This window comes from Chlorocebus sabaeus, chromosome 20 (genome assembly GCF_047675955.1).
Source record: "Chlorocebus sabaeus isolate Y175 chromosome 20, mChlSab1.0.hap1, whole genome shotgun sequence".
Classification (NCBI taxonomy): domain Eukaryota; kingdom Metazoa; phylum Chordata; class Mammalia; order Primates; family Cercopithecidae; genus Chlorocebus; species Chlorocebus sabaeus.
The window spans coordinates 11,645,990-11,665,882 of NC_132923.1; the positions used below are offsets into that span (position 1 = coordinate 11,645,990).

The 19,893-nt window shown below is 43.3% G+C and overlaps 1 protein-coding gene across 5 annotated transcripts; it reads left to right on the forward strand.

Annotated features, from left to right (window-relative positions):
* The first annotated feature begins 180 nt into the window (after nucleotides 1-180).
* Nucleotides 181-19,549, forward strand: TDRKH (tudor and KH domain containing). 5 transcript variants are annotated; one of them, XM_037997937.2, is made up of 14 exons: nucleotides 191-310; nucleotides 7,826-7,974; nucleotides 9,272-9,378; nucleotides 10,892-11,081; nucleotides 11,788-11,927; nucleotides 12,024-12,345; nucleotides 14,443-14,603; nucleotides 14,775-14,947; nucleotides 15,158-15,222; nucleotides 15,500-15,651; nucleotides 15,878-15,979; nucleotides 16,238-16,334; nucleotides 16,540-16,631; nucleotides 19,364-19,549. In XM_037997937.2, exons 2-13 carry the CDS (start codon nucleotides 7,851-7,853, stop codon nucleotides 16,590-16,592), a joined length of 1,686 nt encoding a protein of 561 aa, XP_037853865.1. In that variant the 5' UTR covers nucleotides 191-310; nucleotides 7,826-7,850; the 3' UTR covers nucleotides 16,593-16,631; nucleotides 19,364-19,549. The 5 variants fall into 5 exon arrangements, with proteins under 5 accessions (XP_072864478.1, XP_037853865.1, XP_007975360.1 ...); XM_007977169.3 differs by lacking the exon at nucleotides 19,364-19,549 and adding an exon at nucleotides 16,818-19,255; XM_007977172.3 differs by having other exon boundaries at nucleotides 202-335.
* Nucleotides 19,550-19,893: the final 344 nt, after the last annotated feature.

The window sequence follows — 19,893 nt, forward strand, 5'->3', positions numbered from 1 at the left end:
TTTCCTGGATCTTATTGGCTGATAGGGTGGGCCTGCTTTGGATTCCATCCGGGTAATTGGGCAGTGGCTAGCAGCAGCCACGTCGCTCAGGGGCAGCCCGCGGAAGGATTGGTTGTTACGGGAGAAGGCGATTGGTCGGACTGCGAGCAGGGTGTTGACTGGTGCTAGCGGGCTGCGGGGGCGGGGAAGTGGCGGCTGAAGTGCCGCAGGCGGGGCTCCCAGTCGCCGTGTGAGTGGGAGGCGGCGGCGGCTGTGGCTGCAGCTGGGGTGAGGCGCGAGGCGGCGCGCTCGACGGCTGACTGGAGCAGCGGTAAAGGCGGGGATGGAGAGAGAAGGTTTGGGGAGTGGGAAAGACTGGGTCATGGGCAGCCCTGGCCACTAGGAGACGGAAATGCGGGATCGAGGGAAGGGAGGGGTATGGCGTGCTGCGGGGCGAGGGAAGGATGTGGGGCGCAGGGGCGGGAGTCAGAGCCCTGGGCTGTGAGACGCCGCTCGGGGGCAACTTGACCCACTGGGAACTCATAACTATATCTGAGGAAAATGCTCCGGTCACACGCTTACGCCACAACGGACCCGGTGCAGGAGCGTTTGTGTTTGCCCTGAGTCAGTTCACACTCGTCCACTGGGCCTTTTTGAGATGGAGAGCTGCCATCCGTGTATCACTTTGCCTTTAACTTTCCCCAGCTTTTTCTTTAGTTATCGCTAATAGGATGGCTGTTGACAGTTGTCAGAATAATACTTTGGGGTTTTTGTTTTTCCAGTATCCCTCCTTATTCTTTAATGCAGGTATCATCGTGGGGGTTGGCTGGAGACCCCCATTAGAAAGATTGACTTTTAGACCCTTTCCTTGTTTTGAGAGAAAGGGGTTGACCCTTTTTTTTCCTCCTGAGTTTAAAATGAAACGTACCAAGGATGAGAACATTGAGCTGCTTCGATTCAAGCATGTCACCATGTTGTAGATCCTTGGTAGGTTCTGGTTATTAGGAGATACTGGAATGAGTTATCTATGCTTTCATGAAGCTAACAATGTGATTTGACTCCTGATCACATCCTATTTGACTCCTGTCATTTTAAATGATAAAGTAAGCCTTAGCAATGCATATCAGATAGTTGTTGGCAATTGTTCAATACAAATGTCAGGAAATTTCAAAGTTAGCTTTTACTGAAAACCGTTATCTAACCACATACCTCACTCAGCAATGATCCTCATCTCCTCTTCTTAGCTTCCCCTAGGAACTGTGGTCTTAAGTTCTAGTCTCTTCCTCCTTCCCATTCAATTTTTAAGTAATAAAATCAAACACAAACTAGCAGTCAGTACTACGCAGTTATCCCCGTTTACATTATATTATTTTCCATTTCTCTTTAAGAGAAACCTACAACTGAAAGGATATGAAAATTATGAACAAAACCACAGTGACAGATCAAGTAAATTCTCATTTTTGAGACATCAGCTGATAACTAGCACAAATTCATTTGTAATGTCTGAAGAGGAGTTAGTGAAATTTACCTTTTGCTTCAAATAGAAGTCGGCCAAAAAAAGCCACGTCTATAATCTCAGCTACGCCCGATGATTGTGGGAGTTCAAGGCTGCAGTGAGCTATGATCATTCACTGCATTCCAACCTGGGTGACAGGCCAAGGCTCTGTCTCTATCCAAACAACAACAAACTCTCCAATTCGTCTACTTTCCATCTCCATCATTGACACCTGGACTAGTCCCTGATTGGTCTCCTGAAGCTACCGTTGCTGCCTTCAATTCATTCTCCTCACCACGGACACAGATGTTAATCAAGAATGACAAGCGTGGCATGTGTGAATGAAGGCATATTGGGGATCCTGTGGAAGCGCATAGCAATGTAACTCAACCCAGTGTAGGGGATGGAGATTGAGGGGCCTTGGCTGCAGAGGCCCCTCGGCACTTGATCTTGATAGTGTCAGAACTGGAAAACAAAAGTTCTGCTAATCCTTTGGGCCTCTGTAAAGAGGTGTGATTATGACTGGCCATCAAAACAGACTTATTTCCCTTGCACACTGTATTGTGTAGAAATGACTAATTAGCGGTGTGACCTTAGATCAATTCTTTTCTATCCCTGAGCCGCAGTTTCCCAAATTGAACATTATTAATGGAATCAAATAAGTTCTGTAGTCCCTTCTAGTTATAAAATCTTTTGATTTCTATGCCCCATAAGCATGAATTATGGCCAGAAAGGTGTTTTTAGAAGCAGACGGCATGAAAATACAGATCAAGTTCATTCTTGTTCATGGGGCTAGATTTCAGTTTCCCAAAGCCTTTAAGACCTAAAGACTCCTGCCCGTCAGGATCTTCCATGCCAGACAAGAAACTCCATGAAGGCAGCTGCCAAGTCTATCTTGACTTTTGTGTCCCCAGTGCCAAGCACACATCAGAACTCAATACTTATTGGCTTGAATAAATGTCCATTTACTGCAGTTCATTCATGTAGTATTGGTTTGCAGAAGGAAAGTGAGTTGTATTTTAATGAGATGATTTTCAGCTATGCACCATCTAAGAAACCTTAAGGTTCTAGCTCCTTTCAGCTGTCACATTGACCAAGAATTTATACAGTCGTCTCTCCATTATCTGCAGGGGATTGGTTCCAGGAACCCCACAGAACCCAAATCCATAGATTCTCATGTCCCTTGTATAAGATGCATAGTATTTGCATATAACATACACACATCTTGCCCTATACTTTTTTTTTTTTTTTTTTAACCCCTTCAGGCAAATTCTCACTCTGTTGCCCATGGTGGAGTGCAGTGGTGTGATCAGTTTACTGCAGCGTCCACCTCCCGGGCTCAAGCCATCCTCCCACCTTGGCCTCCTGAGTAGCTGGGACTACAGGTGTGCACCACAACGCCCAGCTAGTCCTTTGGGCCTCTGTTAATTTTTGTGATTTTTTTGTAGAAACAGTCTCACTGTGTTGCCCAGGCTAGTCTTGAATATTCGATCTCAAGCAGTCCTCCCACCTCAGCCTCTCAAAGTGCTGGGATTAACAGGCAAGAGCCACTGTACCCAGCCTGTTTTGGTGTTTGTTTTCTAGACTATGAAGGTTTCCAAGTAGAAATTCTTCTTCCTCCTTCTGTCCCCAACATGCTCAGCACATAAGAAAGAGCTAGCACTATTTAACCAAGACGCATTAATAATGGAGACAAGCTAGGAACTTGAGTGGTCATATAAGAAAATATCTAAGTGGGCACGGTGGCTCACGCCTTGTAATCCCAGCACTTTGGGAGACCGAGGCGGGGGATCACGAAGTCAGCAGTTTGAGACCATCCTGGCCAGTATGGTGAAACCCTGTTTCTACTAAAAATACAAAAATTAGGCAGGCATGGTCGCAGGTGCCTGTAGTCCCAGCTACTCGTTAGGCTGAAGCAGAAGAATCGCTTGAACCTGGGAGGTGGAGGTTGCAGTTAGCTGAAATCGTGCCACTGCACTCCAGCCTGGGCAACAGAGCGAGACTCTGTCTCAAAAAAATACATATATATATATATATCTCTCTGAAGTAATCAGGGGACAAAAGAAGTCAAATCCTTTCTGGAATAAACCAAGAATAAACCATCTCAATGTAGAAAAGTAGCAGTTTGGGAAGTATGTATTCAAGAATTAGTTAAGCCGAAAATCTCCTTTATGAAACAACTTGTTTCCTTTGGTATATACAAAGATGCTTATATAATACCATCCAAATTTTCAGGGTGGTGAAGGGTTTTATTTGCAGCCTATTTAAAAAAAGAGAAGCTAATGTTTATCCAATGAGTTGGAGAAAGAACCTCATAAATGAAAGCAAACAGCCTACATTAAACTCAACCCTTTCTGTCCTACATTCTAAAAAGGTCAGGAGAGAACAGTATTCCCTCAGATTGATAGTCTCTAAAAATGATATACTGAATTTACCAAGTAATGACCCAAAGTAGACAACACACTTGAAAAGAGGTACCCATCCCCCACCCCAGTAGTAAAAGGCGGTTTTGTTTTTTGCTCAGGCTGCGAGTCCGGGCAAGAAGGTGGATTAAATTTGTTTAAAACCAGAATATAGAAAAAATAGATTTGGCAAACTTCTGGTAGTTCTCTGAAGAACTTTATTCAGTTCTATTGATCAGTAAAACTCTGAGGCCAGATACAAATTCTGGTCATCTGTATGACAGTGTAGTAGTCTCCCCTTCTCCATGGTTTTGCTTTCACTTACCCATAGTCAATCCTGGTCTAAAAAGATTAAATGGGAAGTTCCATAAATAAACAATTCTTTTTTTTTGTTTGTTTAGTAGAGACAGGGTTTCACCGTGTTAGCCAGGATGGTCTCGATCTCCTGACCTCGTGATCTGCCCGTCTCGGCCTCCCAAAGTGCTGGGATTACAGGCTTGAGCCGCCGCGCCCGGCATAAACAATTCTTAAGTTTTAAATTGTGCACCATTCTGACTAGCATGATGAAATCTCCATCCTGATCCAGATGAGAATCCTGCCTTTGTCCAGCGTATCCATGCTGTATATGCTGCCCGCCTCTTAGTCACTTAGTAGCCATGTTGGTTATCACATTGAAAAAACCTATAGTTTTCAGTACTCCAAGGCATCCACTGGGGTTCTTGGAACATATTTCTCAAGGATGAGAGAGGATGACTGTTGTAAGAAACCTACCTCCAGCCTCCCTTACCTGACTCTATCTGCTCCTCAGTGAGATTTCGGTGCTAGATGTTCTCCTTTCTCTCTTCACTCTTCCTGATCGGCTGTGCTTTCCCTGAAAGCCTAAGTTTTATTCCACAGTAGGTTTTGTATTAGTGAGTATGTTTTTAGCCTTACCAGGATAAAGCCAGTGTTTCCCCCCAAGGTGAAATACATTTTTGTTTATTATAATTATTTGGGTTCAATTTTTGTACCTGGAGGCAAATTATAGCAAAGTTACATTCACTCATTTTTAAGCAAATCTCATTTAAAGCCAGCTTGCTTTATTCTACTTGATCGTAGTATCTAGAAATACAGATATTTAGTTTTCAGTTTTTTATTACCTATCTTTAGTTTTTTTAGTCTTCAGTGTTTTTTTAACCACCTACAATACTTTCTGTCAGTATTAATTTTGAATTGGATATGTTAATCAAAATAAAGAATAAAAATACAGGTGCTGTTACCCTGAGAGTTTAGGTAAAAAGAAGGGTGGGGAAGGATTTCTAAAATCACTTTACAAGGTTTTTTACACGCAAATAATAACCCAGACTCTGGGTTAGAGATTAGATAACCTCTTCAAGTGTGTGTACTCTTCTATAGGATTAATATTTCCTACTTTACAGGGTTATATGACTATTAAATAAAATTATGTAATGTGCCTGGCATAGTAGCTACTCAACACATTTATCTTTTCATTTTTGTGTCTTTAGTGCCACAATAGCATCTAGCACATAGTACTTACTCCAGCTCTTGTGCTGAGAATAAACCGAATGGACAATGGCAAATGCCGGAACGTCATTAGGCAATGAAGTAATCTAGGGAAAAGATGGTATTTTAGAGCAGGGTCATAGAACTGCAAAGAGAAAAGGTCAGATTCTGGATAATTTGAAGGCAGAGCAAATAAGATTTGTCGACAGGCTAAGTGTGCAGTGTGAGAGAGAGGATGACGAAGTAAGAGAATGCAGTCGAGGCGGAGCACAGTGGCTCACCCCTGTAATCTCAGCACTTTGGAAGGCTGAGGTTGGTGGATCACTTGAGCCCAGGAGTTCAAGACCAGCCTGGGCAACATGGTGAAACTCTCTCTCTACAAAAAATACAAAAATTAGCCAGGCGTGGTGGCATGCACCTGTAGTCTTAGCTACTGGGAGGCTGAGAGGTGGGAGGATTGCTTGAGCCCAGAGGTTGTGGCTGCAGTGAGCCATAGTTGCACCACTGCATTCCAGCCTGGCAACAGAGAAAGACCCTGTCTCAAAAGAAAAAAAAAGGAATTGCCATTTGCTGAGATGGCAAAGATTATGGCAAGGGGGTGAATCGGGAGCTCAGTGTTAAGTTGAGATGTATATTAGACATCAAATGGAGATCCATGTAGGCAGTTGAGAAGGGTCCTACATGGATCTATTAATTTGGAAGTTATCAGCATATAGATAGGAGTTAACGCCAGTCTGTGAATGAGACTTGAGATCACCAAGGAAGTAAGGTAGAACAGAGAAGAGGGCAAAGGACAGATCCCCGAGGCACTCCAGTGTTTAGAGGATAGAAAAATGCGAAGAAATCAGCAACTGGGAGACTGATGGAATAGCCGGAAAGGAAGGAGGAAAACCAGGAGGGTGTGCTATGGAGAAAGTGTTTCAGAGAAGAGGGAATCACCAGCTGTGCCAAATACTGTGGGGACATCTGGTGAGATGAGAACTGAGAATCAGTCTTTGGATTGAGCAATGTGAAATCATTGGTGACCCTGATGTGAGCAGTTAGAGTGGATTTAAGAAGAGAACTTGAGGACAGATGTATTGACACTCAAGTTTTCCTTTAAAAGGAAGAAAAGAAATGGGAAGTAGTTGAAGTGAAATCCAGGGTTTTCTTTAAGAACGGAGAATGTTTGTCTGCTGATGGGACTGTCTAGTAGAGGGGAAAGAAAATGTTAATAATGCAGGAGAAGCAAGGAGAACTTGTGGAGCAGTGCTTTTGTGAAAGACTTCAGTGCTAGGAGCAGAGACAGTTCATCTGTGGTCACAGGAGAGAACAGCAAGCATTTAGGCACAGGTGGAGGTAGGTGGGAAAATGTGTAGAAGCTTGTGGATATTTTCTCTGAATGCTCTACTTTCTCAGTGAAATAGAAAGCAAGGACCTCAGTTGAGAAAGGGTGGAGGAGGCAGCATGAGAGGTTTGAGTGGAGAGGGAGGCTGAGAAACTATGTGGAATAAGGAAATATAATGAGGAACACAGCAAAATGAAGATACAGTGTCAGAGAGAAACTCAGCACGAAAGCCTGTAAGAGGGCTATTACAGTGGTCTAAATAAGATTTGGGCTTCTCAATCAGGCCAGATGCAGCACTGTTGATGTTATTAACATATAGGTAGTAATTGAACCCACATATGTGGATGAAATGGTCTAAAGAGAGCAGAGTGACATTAACAATTGATGGCACAGGATGAGAAGCCCAAACTTGGAAGGACCCTCCAGGGAAATAAAAGGAAACCAACAGAAAGAGGGCACAGAAACCAAGGAAAGAGTTTTGTGGAGGGAGTGGCCACCTTCCTGCTACTGCAGAGAGATGGATGAGATAAGGCTCCATGCATGCCCTCTGGGTTGATTATCTGGGAAGTTACAGTTTTGGTGATGGAGTAGGGAAGAACCCCATTTCACTGTTCATTAATGAGTAAATAAATAGAAACCAAAAGTAGAGACAGTAAATGAAGACTGTACTTCCAACAAAGATAAATAGTAAGGCCTTTACTAAGCCTGGAATGGCATTACTTGCAGAGGCAGCAGCTTCTGGAAACCCCTGGAGACATGAAAGGACTTAGATAAGTAATTTTAAATAATTTAATATGAAATCTAAGTATATATATTTTAAATATTTGATTCATTTAGTTTTTTTTTTTTTTTTTTGGTTTGTCTTTTAAAACTGATCAGTTCTCCTTGGGTGGGGAAAGCGAAGTATGCTTCTATTTAATTCTATGTGTACCTTAGCTAACTTTAAAAAAATACCCTGAGCCCTTTTTATATGAAATAAATTTTGAAATTGCTGAAGCTCTTGAAATTGGAAGGTAGGCAGTAGTATTCTTTTCAATAATAATGTGCTTCCATGCCTCTCTGCTATTCATACAAGTATTGGATGAAAGCTACCTCTTTTCCCTGCTTTGCTTGTTTCAGGATGTAAGTCAGAGTACAGCAGAAAATGTCCACTGAACGAACTTCTTGGACAAGCCTGTCCACCATTCAGAAAATAGCCCTGGGCCTCGGGATCCCAGCCAGTGCAACAATTGCCTATATCCTATACCGCAGGTATAGGGAAAGCAGAGGTATGTGAACCCTATGACTGTACATGTGAAAATGTTCAGACATGCTCCTGCCTTGTTAAATTGAAAAAAAAAAACTCTTTCCTTGCCAGGTATTGTGTGGGTTTTTTGTGGGGTTTCTGTCACCTAGCCTGGAGTACAGTGGCACAATCTTGGCTCACTGCAGTGTCGACCTCCTGGGTTTAAGCAGTCCTCCCACTTCAGCCTCCAAGTAGCTGGGACCACAGGCGTGTACCACACACCTGTATTTTTTGTAGAGATGGGGTTTTGCCATGTTGCCCAGGCTGGTCTTGAACTCCTGAGCTCAAGCAACCTGCCCACCTCGGCCTCCCAAAGTGCTAGGATTATAGGCATGTGCCTCCATGCCTGACTCAGGTATTGTGATTGGCTTTCTGTGAGGAATCTTTGACTAAAATTATTTAGTCTGGTTTTTTTTTTTTTTTTTTTTTGCTTTGATATGGAGTCTCACTCTGTTGCCCACCCTGGAGTGCAGTGGAGCAATCTTGGCTCACTGCAAGCTCTGCCTCCTGGGTTCAAGCAATTCTTCTGCCTCAACCACCCTAGTAGCTGGGATTACAGGTGTGCGCCACCACTCCTGGCTAATTTTTGTATTTTTAGTAGAGATGGGGTTTCACCACCAGCGTGGCTGACCTCAAGTGATCCACCTGCCTTGGTCTCCCAAAGTGCTGAGTTTATAGGCGTGAGCCACCACACCTGGCCTAGTCTTTGCTATGTTCTTACATAGCAAAGTAAGCCAGTCTATGAAATGAACTCATAACTCCATTGATGTGTTTTATTCAGCAACATCAACATAGCAAAGAGTTCTTTTTTAATTTCTGTACTCATCTTTTTTCTATATTCCTTTTCCCTAGTTGTTAGTAGAAGGCACTTACCTCAAAGGCTGGATCTAATAGGACCTAGAGAAATGACTTATGTACATATCAGTCAGGAGAAGTTCTGAGCCTAATGAACCCCTCAGACAACCTTTGGCCTTCATTCTTCTCCAGTAGTCATGTCTTGGGAGAAGTAATTTGCCCAGACCCCAGCACCTCGTTATTGCAGAGTCTGTTTTTCCCATTTTAGCATCTGAAACAGTGTCCCAGAGAAAATGCCCATCTCTGATCTTTTAGGACCTTCTAATTCCCATTCAGATGCCACTTTTCCTTGTTACTATGGTTGAGATCCTCACTTTATCTCTTGGATCAGTGTCTCTTTGACAGCCAGATTCTGGGGAGGACTGGTAGTTATAATAGCTTTGAGTGTTACCTAAGTCTGATCTGATGAACAACGATCTGTGCAGAAGAGCGGCTGACATTTGTTGGGGAAGATGACATTGAGATAGAGATGCGGGTTCCCCAGGAGGCTGTGAAGCTCATCATTGGCCGGCAAGGAGCCAATATTAAACAAGTAAGTGTCTGAGCAGGCAGTCTGCTTTCCCAAGGATTGATTCTGTTTATTGATTTCTTGTTTCCTTCCACTGACCCCATATCACAAAACATTCTCATACTCTGTGTGTGTGTGTGTGTGTGTGTGTGTGTGTATGTGTGAATATATATATATATATATATATTTTTTTTTTTTTGAGATGGAATTTCATTCTTGTTGTCCAGGCTGCAGTGCAATGGCACGATCTCAGCTCACTGCAACCTCCACCTCCTGGGTTCAAGTGATTCTCCTGCCTCAGCCTCCCGAGTAGCTGGGATTACAGGCACTCACCACCGTGCCTGGCGAATTTTTGGTATTTTTAGTAGAGATGAGGTTTCATCATGTTGGCCAGGCTGATGTTGAACTCCTGACCTCAGGTGATCTGCCTGCCTCGGCCTCCCAGAGTACTGGGATGGCCCAGCCACTATGTATATTTTTAAAAGAACAAATAGAGGAACTTTTTAGCTAACTAAACTTTTTAGACTTCCCTTCTAGAGAAGAGTACTTCTCCGTAGAGAAAGGATGACTTAGTTTGAAATATGGGTTTTTGACTGGGTGATTGTCAGCATGTTATAGCTTGAATTATCCTTTTCTTCTTCTTCTTCTTCTTCTTCTTCTTCTTCTTTCTTCTTTCTTCTTTCTTCTTTCTTCTTTCTTCTTTCTTCTTTCTTCTTCTTCCTTCTCCTCCTCCTCCTCTCCTTCTTCTCCTCCTTCTTCTTCCTTCTTCTTCTTCCTCCTCCTCCTTCTCTTTCTTCTCCTTCTTCTTCTTCTTTTCTTCTTTTTTAGACAGAGTCTTGCTCTGTCGCCCAGGCTGGAGCGCAGTGGCGCTATCTCAGCTCACTGCAAGCTCCGCCTCCCGGGTTCACGCCATTCTCCTGCCTCAGCCTCCCAAGTAGTTGGGACTATAGGCGCCCATCACCACGCCCCGCTAATTTTTTGTATTGTTAGTAGAGACGGGGTTTCACTGTGTTAGCCAGGATGGTCTCTATCTCCTGACCTAATGATCCACCCGCCTTGGCCTCCCAAAGTGCTGGGATTACAGGCGTGAGCCACCGTGCCTGGCCAAATTATCCTTTTCTACTGTGGAATTAATGAACTCTCATTAATTGACAGTAAATATTGAATGGCTACCTGGTTCTTCTTACCATCTTCCATTGTTCAGCTGAAATGTCAAGAAAACAAAATATTTGATTCTCTAATCCAAATAAAATTAGTGAGGGGAAAGGATTCTAAACACAAAGATAAATGGGTTTGAATTCACTGCTATTTGGGGTTATATTTGTTGCTAATCTCCTTCCATAAGGTGAGGACTGGTTGTATAGATAGTAACAACTGAGGTTGTATATAAAGTAACTGAGGATTGGTTGTATAGATAGCATTAGCTGATGCCTTTGGCTAACTCTGTCTACCTCCAGGGTTTGTTTTAGAGTGTCTGTAGCTGGGCTCAAAAGGGAACTCTTCCAGAATGTACTGCCAAATGTCCTTTTCTTTGCAGCTGCGGAAACAGACAGGTGCTCGGATTGATGTGGACACAGAGGATGTAGGCGATGAGCGAGTGCTGCTTATCAGTGGTTTTCCTGTTCAGGTGTGCAAGGCCAAAGCAGCAATCCATCAGATCCTGACAGAGAATACCCCAGTGTCTGAGCAGCTTTCAGTTCCCCAGAGATCTGTGGGCAGAATCATAGGTACCACTGGATGGCTTCCTCTACTGTTTCCTTTATTCTTTACCTTTGCCTCTCTTTCACACCTTCCCAAGGATTTTTTCTGGCCTAGTTCCTCTTTACCATGTGAGGGGGGAAAAAGGGGCATTGAGACCAGAGGTTTACTGTTTGCAGAACTGGTGGTAAAACCAAACCTGTTTCCTCAAAAAGTTGTGTGATCTGAACCTTACAAATTGATTCTTTATGGGTTCTAGTAGATGTATTATATTTACCTTATAATTGATTTTTAAAGGGAAGCTCGGGATGCTCATGTTATCTCAAGTCATTTAAGATAGTGCTCTGGAGAGTACCTTTTATGCTTTCCCCTAGAGCATCACTTAATGCTGCTGTTAGAGGCAGAGAAATGTCCTGTCCTTGATCCAGTGTTCTGACACACCATGTAGCATATCTTATGACCTGATATGGCCATGCTGAGTGGTCAAAATGAAAATGACATGAAGTTAGCCAAAGTATAGAGTTTAAATAAAATGGAAAAAACAAAGAATATGGTATTCTCCTTTTCACAGTAATAATTTCAGTAGCTCCTGCTTTCCATTCAACATCTTGAATTTTGTTCACTTTAGAAATGAGAACTGATTCTCTTCTCCTAGTATATGCAAAACAGTGCTTTCTCCAGTAGCTAAGGTTGGCCAGGAGGGAAGGGCAGGTTTTTATGTATTGTTTAATGTAGGGAGAGGCGGCGAGACGATTCGTTCTATCTGTAAGGCCTCTGGAGCCAAAATTACCTGTGACAAAGAATCAGAAGGGACATTACTACTATCAAGACTTATAAAAATCTCAGGAACACAGAAGGAAGTGGCAGCAGCCAAGGCAAGTAGCTAATAGACTTGAATTATACCTGAGCATGAGAAGATCCTTTTACTCTATCCCGGGTCAGAGTATCAGCCTTTCTCTTATTTTCCACAGCATTTGATACTGGAGAAAGTTTCAGAAGATGAAGAGCTTCGAAAGAGAATTGCTCATTCTGCAGAAACCAGAGTCCCACGCAAACAGCCAATCAGTGTGAGAAGAGAAGACATCACAGAGCCAGGTGGAGCTGGAGAGCCAGCTTTATGGAAAAACACCAGTTCTAGCATGGAGCCGGCTGCACCCCTGGTGACTCCTCCACCCAAAGGAGGAGGCAACATGGCTGTGGTGGTGCCAAAGGAAGGTTCCTGGGAGAAACCTAGTGATGACAGCTTTCAGAAGTCTGGAGCCCAGGCCATCCCAGAGATGTCCATGTTTGAAAGTATGTAACAAAGAGGGAGCCCATTAATCATAGAACATAGAAATACTGGCTTAGACATTGGAGAGATTAGAAGGAATGCTTTCTCAGTCTGTGACCAGCCAGTATAATATGGCTGGGGTCAGGACAGAAGATTCAGTAAGATGTTATGAAGATGGGATGGAGGTAGAATCCACACCAACAGTTGGTGGACATTTGAGGATGCAGATGTTGATCACTGAAAATGATTTATGCAGGTTTAAGATTCTGCTCCTAATTGCAGGAGAGAACTTGGTGCCTCTTCCACTCTGGAGCAAAGTTGGTGAAAGTCTTCTTCCTTTTCCAAAACCCAACCTGAACCACTTCTTTCTTGAGACAGACTATACTGAGATAAGTTGTCACCAGCAAAAGATAGATATGTGACCTTTATTAACAAAGGTGAATTAACCAAGAGGATATTTGTAGTTTATTATTTGCCCCAAAACATTCTGTGTCTGGGTACCCTCTGAGTAGGCCTATAATTCTTGCCTTCACTGTATGCATTTTTTATGAGCTAGCAGACCTATGTGGTGAGAATGCACAGGAGCTTGGAGGTATAAGTAGACAGGGTGGGAAAGAGAGAGCTCCTTTTGCCATGTTTTACCAGCCTGCTCTGTTATAACCTCTTAGGTTATATCCTTTAATTTCCAACCTTCTAGGTTAGTTTCTGTAACAGAACAAATGAGTCTGGGATAAAGTCCTAAAAATACTTCAAATGGTAATTGTTTTGTTTTTGTAACAGCTTAACAAATAACCTAGGTTTTCTGCTAAAAAAAGAAAAAGAAATACTGGCTTAGGGCGTGGTGGTGCAACCTGTGGTCCCAGCTACTTGAGAGGCTGAAATGGGAGAATCACATGAGCCCAGGAGGTCGAAGCTACAGTGAGCTGGGATTACACCGCTGCACTCCAGCCTGGGTGACAGTGAGACCCTGTCTCAAAAAAAAAAAAAAAAAAATTAAATATTTTTTTAAAAAGAAATACTGGCTTAGATTACCCAAAATAGAAAGCAATAAAAAGCTTGTTTTATGAATATACTTATGTCTATCATCAGAGATATTCCTTTCTGGTAATAATATTTTACTTGAATTAATACTAAACATAAATATTTTTCTAAATATAAAACAGCTGATGAAAATGGCAAAATGCTGACACAGGAAACAAATGAGTAATACATCAAATAATTGGATTTACCTGATATTGTTTCTCTAGACATACTTTTTTTTTTTTTCGAGACAGAGTCTTCCTCTGTCTCCCAGGCTGGAGTGCAGTGGCGTGATCTCAGCTCACTGCAACCTCTGCTTCCCAGATTCAAGCGATTCTCATGCCTCAGCCTCCTGAATAGATGAGACCACAGATGCACACCATCACACCCGACTGATTTTTGTATTTTTTAGTGGAGATGGGGTTTCACCATGTTAGACAGGCTGGTCTCAAAGTCCTGGCCTCAAATGATCCATCCTCCTTGGCCTCCCAAAGTGCTGGGATTACAGGCATGAGCCACCACGCCCAGCCTAGACATACTTTATCAACAAGTAAAATTCTCAGCCAGATTTTATATTGCCTGTTTCATTATTGTTTTTAAAAATCATCACTATTGAAAAAGAAAAGGCTGTGAGCTATCTCTTCTCTACATAGGTGCTAGCATGGGCAAAGAGGACCTGGGTCCCCAAGAAGCTCACAGACTTGTCCAGGGTGACATAAGCAGTCATTGGTAGAATGGGATCTGGAACAGGCCCACATCCGTCGCTGTCCACGTAAAGGTTGCTGTCCACATATCTTTTTACTGATCCATGCTGCAGCTAGTGTATGGAGGTTTACCTTCTTTATAATTGGTGACTGATTTGAATACGTAGCACATGACAAAGAATGTAAGCTGTTATTACTCAGTTACATGGAAAGGTACAAAGGATAGCTTAGTATCTTTCTTTAGGATATTCTTGTTTGATTCATCCAGTTGCCTCTCCTGCCATTTTAAAGTGGTAACAGCCATTGGTATTTGTACCTCTCACTGCCCTGGTGTAATCTCTTCATTCCAACCAGAGATGGGTCCGATGTGGCCACCATCCTTATCTCTGTGTTTAGTCCCCAGTCCTGACTTCAGTTTCCATGCTGATGAGTACCTAGAAGTCTACGTCTCTGCTTCTGAACACCCTAACCACTTCTGGATCCAGATTGTTGGCTCCCGCAGCCTGCAATTGGATAAGCTTGTCAATGAGATGACCCAGCACTATGAGAATAGTGTGGTGAGTTGCCACAGGGACAGGGCTGGGGTTTAATGAAAAGAAGGCAGATCTTTTTCATTGTACTCTCTTCCTTTCCCTGTGGAGTAACTACTTGTTCTTTCTTCCACCTATGATTCTGTTTATGAGCCTACCACTTTGCAACTCTGCTTTTCTCCTCCTCCCTACATATAGCCTGAAGACTTGACTGTGCATGTAGGAGACATTGTAGCAGCACCTTTACCTACAAATGGTTCCTGGTATCGAGCCAGGGTCCTTGGCACCTTGGAGAATGGGAACTTGGACCTCTACTTTGTTGACTTTGGAGATAATGGAGATTGCCCACTGAAGGACCTCAGGGCTCTCAGGTCAGTGCTGAGGTCAGCTGAATCCCAACTACTGACTCCGTTCTGGCCATAGGGTGGTGAGCTGTTGGCAGTTGTCAGGGGTATTTGGAAGGGAACCTGTTTACAGAGAGCAGATGGTTATCGTCTCATATTAGTCGGTTCTTTCTAAAAGAGCAATATAAGAAGATGTTTCTGGCCCCAGGATTCTAATTTTAGTTTCTTTTACTTCAGGAGTGACTTCCTAAGCCTTCCATTTCAAGCAATAGAATGTAGTCTGGCACGGATCGCTCCCTCAGGTAAATTGGTCATGCCACCTTTTGAGCTTGCCTTCAAATAGAATAACTTTCATACAGTTCATTGGAAGGAATTCTCACATTCCCAGGCTTTTTGAATTCTGGGGAGTCAGGTGCCTTTTCCTCCCCAACACTAGCAGCAGCCAGAAACTTGCCTGGCAGACTCAACCCGACCGGAGAAGACACAGGTGCCTTCCTGAGTAGAAAAGGGTAGTTCCAGCTTCCCTCCAGGGTATAATCCCCACCCCTATCAGCAGTAACCCCTACAATCTTTTGCCAGGTGACCAATGGGAAGAGGAAGCTTTGGATGAGTTTGATAGACTCACTCATTGTGCTGACTGGAAGCCTCTGGTAGCCAAAATCTCTAGCTATGTCCAGACTGGGATCTCAACTTGGCCAAAGATCTACTTATATGATACTAGCAATGGGAAGGTAAGACTGGTATTCACTCACTGCTTACCATATCTTCAGTATATTTATGGCCTAATTTACTTTTTCTTTCTCAGAAACCCTTATCTGATATTACTCTTACTTTTAAGATCCTTCTCACCATCTCACCAAAGGAATGTCTTTGAAGTGTCAGTCCTTCTGCCTTGTTTCCTCAAATTTGCCCTTGCTTACTGAGAGAACATCATTTGCTTTTCATTTTTCTTCTCAGAAACTTGATATTGGGCTAGAATTAGTACACAAAGGATATGCAATTGAGCTTCCTGAAGACATAGAAGAAAACAGAGCTGTCCCAGACATGTTGAAGGACATGGTGAGCCATTGTAGTTATATAGGGTGCTGCTTCCAGGCAAATCTAGCACATAGACACTAAGGACTTATAGTCCTGATACTGTGTTAGCTTTCCTGAGGACTTTGAGCTCCTCCAGTAGTTGACCAAAGGAGCATTTTGTCCCTCTTGGTAGCCAAATGCAACTGCCTTAACCAGGTCCTATGAGAAGAATGAAAGGGTGGCCTCTTTTTTCCTAAAAGCCAACATGTTCCTCCGTTTTTACTGTTTTCATCCACTCAGGCCACAGAAACAGATGCCTCTCTCAGCACCTTGCTCACTGAGACCAAAAAGAACTCTGGAGAGATAACACATACCCTGTCCTGCCTCAGCTTATCAGGTACAAGCAGTATTTCCTCCCTAGAGCATCTTTGGAGATTAACTTTTCTCATTCAGTCGTTCCAGACTAGGGAGGTTAATTGAAGGCTTGGTTCCTAGTCAGGTCATTGAGCACCAAGAGATCTATTTTTCATTTGAGCCTCACTGGCAGTGCCTGCTGGAGTAGGGCAGTGTCTAACTTTCTCCTTCTTATTTCTCTTCAATAGAAGCTGCTTCCATGTCTGGTGATGATAACCTTGAAGATGACTACTTACTCTGAAGTCTGGGCTTCAGCTTGCTCAGCCATCTGCTTTGCTGTGTGAGTGCAGCTATCATCTTATCTATAGCAACAGGAAAGTAATGAGGGTGACAGTGGGGCACTTGCTTTGATTCCCTCTTCCCTGTGCCCTGTCTTAATATACTTCTTTGCAGCTGCTTTCCTGCAGCTTAACTTGCTCTCAGATTGAGCACTTTCAAGCTTTTTGTGTATTTCTGTCTTTGGCAGGATTTGGCATAGGAACTGGTGCCTGGAGGAGAGGAGTATATGATAAAGGATCCATGTAGTCCTTCCTTTATTACACGTACAGTCTGACTTGCTGTGGACCAAATTCATGTTCTCCTCCCATTGGACTACCAAAAAATTGGACTACCACACTACAAGTGTGTCTCCCCCATTCCACCTCCTGATCCCTCCCCAACCCTCCAGTGTTTGAATACTGCTGTGTTACTTCCGGGCCATTCAGCGTCAGGCTCAGTCCCTCTACCAGTCATGATACACATTACTGCTAGGCTGTATCCTTTTCGAGGCTGGGAAACAGTCAGGCTTTGGTCATTGGAAGTGATGATTCTGCAGACTTCTGACTCACCTTATCAGGTGACTCTGGTTAAGGAAAGCTTTTGAGTGGTGAACTCAAAGACTCCAGTTGAATCAGGAGGCAAAGGCAAAAATTAGCATAATTATATTTAAAAGCCTCAGGAAGTGGGAAGAGAACACTGCCTCCTAGCCTCAATTGCTGATATGTTATTGGGGACAGGCTTTTGAAACTGCTTCGGCTATTTCTCCATAACCTTTAGTTAAAATACAAGTAGAAAGGACACAGGAGGCACAGGAAATTTTCTAAATTGCTAGTATAATATCTATATGTATACACACACATACACCCGTGGAGAGAGAGGAAGAGTATACAGTTCTGTTTAAATCATTCGGAGGATTTTTTTGCCGAATAAAGTTCTCAAGAAAATTTTCTAAAACCAAATTCTGATTGAATCACAAGGTGGAAGCAGGCTGTGAGCCTAAATCTGGTGAAAACTGCCAGCTGCCTCACAGAAAGGCAAGTGTCCCTCCCATATACACATTCATATTCTTTTCCTAAAGTCACTTCAGAAATAACCATTCACTGGCTGGGCATGGTAGCTCACACCTATAATCCCAGCACTTTGGGAGGCTGAGGCTGGCAGATCACTTGAGGCCAACATGGTGAAACCCCATCTCTGCTAAAAATACAAAAAATTAGCCGGGCATGGTGGCATGCACCTGTCGTCCCAGCTACTTGGGAGGCTGAGGCAGGAGAATCACTTGAACCTGGGAGGCAGAGGTTGCAGTGAGCTGAGATCACGCCACTGCACTGTAGCCTGGGCGACACTCTGTCTCAAAAAAAAAAAAAAAAGCCGGGCGCAGTGGCTCATGCCTGTAATCCCAGCACTTTGGGAGGCCAAAGTGGGCAGATCACAAGGTCGGGAGATTGAGACCATCCTGGCTAACACGGTGAAACCCCGTTTCTACTAAAAATACAAAAAATTAGCCGGGCATGGTGGCAGGTGCCTGTAGTCCCAGCTACTTGGGAGGCTGAGGCAGGAGAATGACGTGAACCCAGGAGGCGGAGCTTGCAGTGAGCCGAGATCACGCCACTACACTCTAGCCTGTGCAACAGAGCGGGACTCCGTCTCAAAAAAAAAAAAAAAAAAATAGAAAAATTAGCTGGGTGGTGGCAGGCACCTGTAATCCCAGCTGTTCAGGAGGCTGAGGCATGAGAATCACTTGAACCTGGGAAGCGGAAGTTGCAGTGAACCCAGATCATGCCACCACACCGCCAGCGTGGGCAACAGAGCAAGACCTTGTCTCAAAAAAACAAAAATATTCACTAAGAACCAGAACCAATTTAGGTTTAGGCTATATGAATAAGACCCCACCTATACTATTCAAAAGAAAAGGCCCAGATTAAGATTCGAGAAACCTGGATTCTAGGAGCAGCTCTGGTAAGTAGCTCATGTAGTCTTGGAGGACTCTTTAAGGAGTAGATCTCCACTGTAAACTTTTTCCAAAATTTTAACGTGTTTCCTTGTAGTATCTTTCCATTTCTGACAGTGCTGTGACACTCCAGTGAGAGCCCTGAAGTACTTGAGGTGCTTGGAAGTAAATATAAATGTATAGTAATGTGGATGGTAGAAAAATGGCAAGTGAAATGAACTTTTTTTAAGGATAAAGCAAGATAAACTAGAAAATTAAAAATTAACACATAAGGATGCCTCACACAGGTCTTTTAAATTTAGGGATTAGTGAAGTCTACCTATATACTACATGGCAACTATATTTTCTCACAACCACAATTCTCAAAATTTATTTTCTCAGAAAAATCTCAGTATTAGGCACCGGTGGCTCACGCCTATAATCCCAAAGCTTTGGGAGGCTGAGGCGGGCAGATTGCTTGAGCTCAGGAGTTCAAGACCAGCCTGGCACCATGCTGAAACCCCATCTCTACCAAAAATACAAAAAAGTAGGCGTGGTGGTGTGTGCCTGTGGTCCCAGCTACTTGAGAGGCTGAGGTGGGAGGATCGCTTGAGCCCGGGGGGCAGAGGTTGCAGTGAGTGAGCCAAGATTGCACCACTGTACTCCAGCCTGTGTGACACAGCCAATGCTGTCTCCAAAAAAAAAAAAAAGAAAAATCTCAGTAACAATTAGCAGAAAGGTTCTGGTGAAGGAACAGCTCTGGGGAGTAGTTCATGTAGTCTTGGAGGAATCTTTAAGGGACTTCCATTTATTTGATGTTTCAGATGTTGGCTGCAATGAACTCGCTGAAGCATGCTCAGCCCTGGAATTGGTGCTACCAGAGTTCCTTGGGGAACCTTTACTCTTTAGAGATCCCTAATATAAATCATAAGACTTCCTACCCTGGAAAATGAGTAATGTCTCATTCTTACCTGCAGTTTGTTACTATGTATAAAAGTCTTTTTCTTTAATATGCCTTTAAGTCTGACCTGTTTACAGCCCATTCTGATGGGCTGTCATTCTGTTAGTATAACCCAGTACTTTTCCTGCTCCCTGGAATGCTGTCTTGTATGTTACCTATTCTGTCTGTTGAGAATCCCCCACTTGGACCAAAGCCAAGAGATCTATGTGTCTTCTCTGGTTTTCTCCACATCTATAGCACCTCAACTGAAATATATGGATAAAAACAGCCCAACAAAGCTTAGTCTTTCTGAACTAGGGATTTCACTGATTAGTGCTCAGTAAATGGTTAGAATAAATGAGGAAATGGTTTGGGGCATGGAGGAAGGCAAAGGGAACCAAAAATCCTTGGGTA

Coding starts and splice junctions, on each gene's coding strand:
- TDRKH (XM_073008377.1), top strand. CDS start 7,851: ATGTCCACTGAACGAACTTCTTGGACAAGCCTGTCCACCATTCAGAAA. Junction 7,975..9,271: donor CAGGTATAGGGAAAGCAGAG/GTATGTGAACCC, acceptor CGATCTGTGCAG/AAGAGCGGCTGACATTTGTT. Junction 14,948..15,157: donor AAGGACCTCAGGGCTCTCAG/GTCAGTGCTGAG, acceptor CTTTTACTTCAG/GAGTGACTTCCTAAGCCTTC.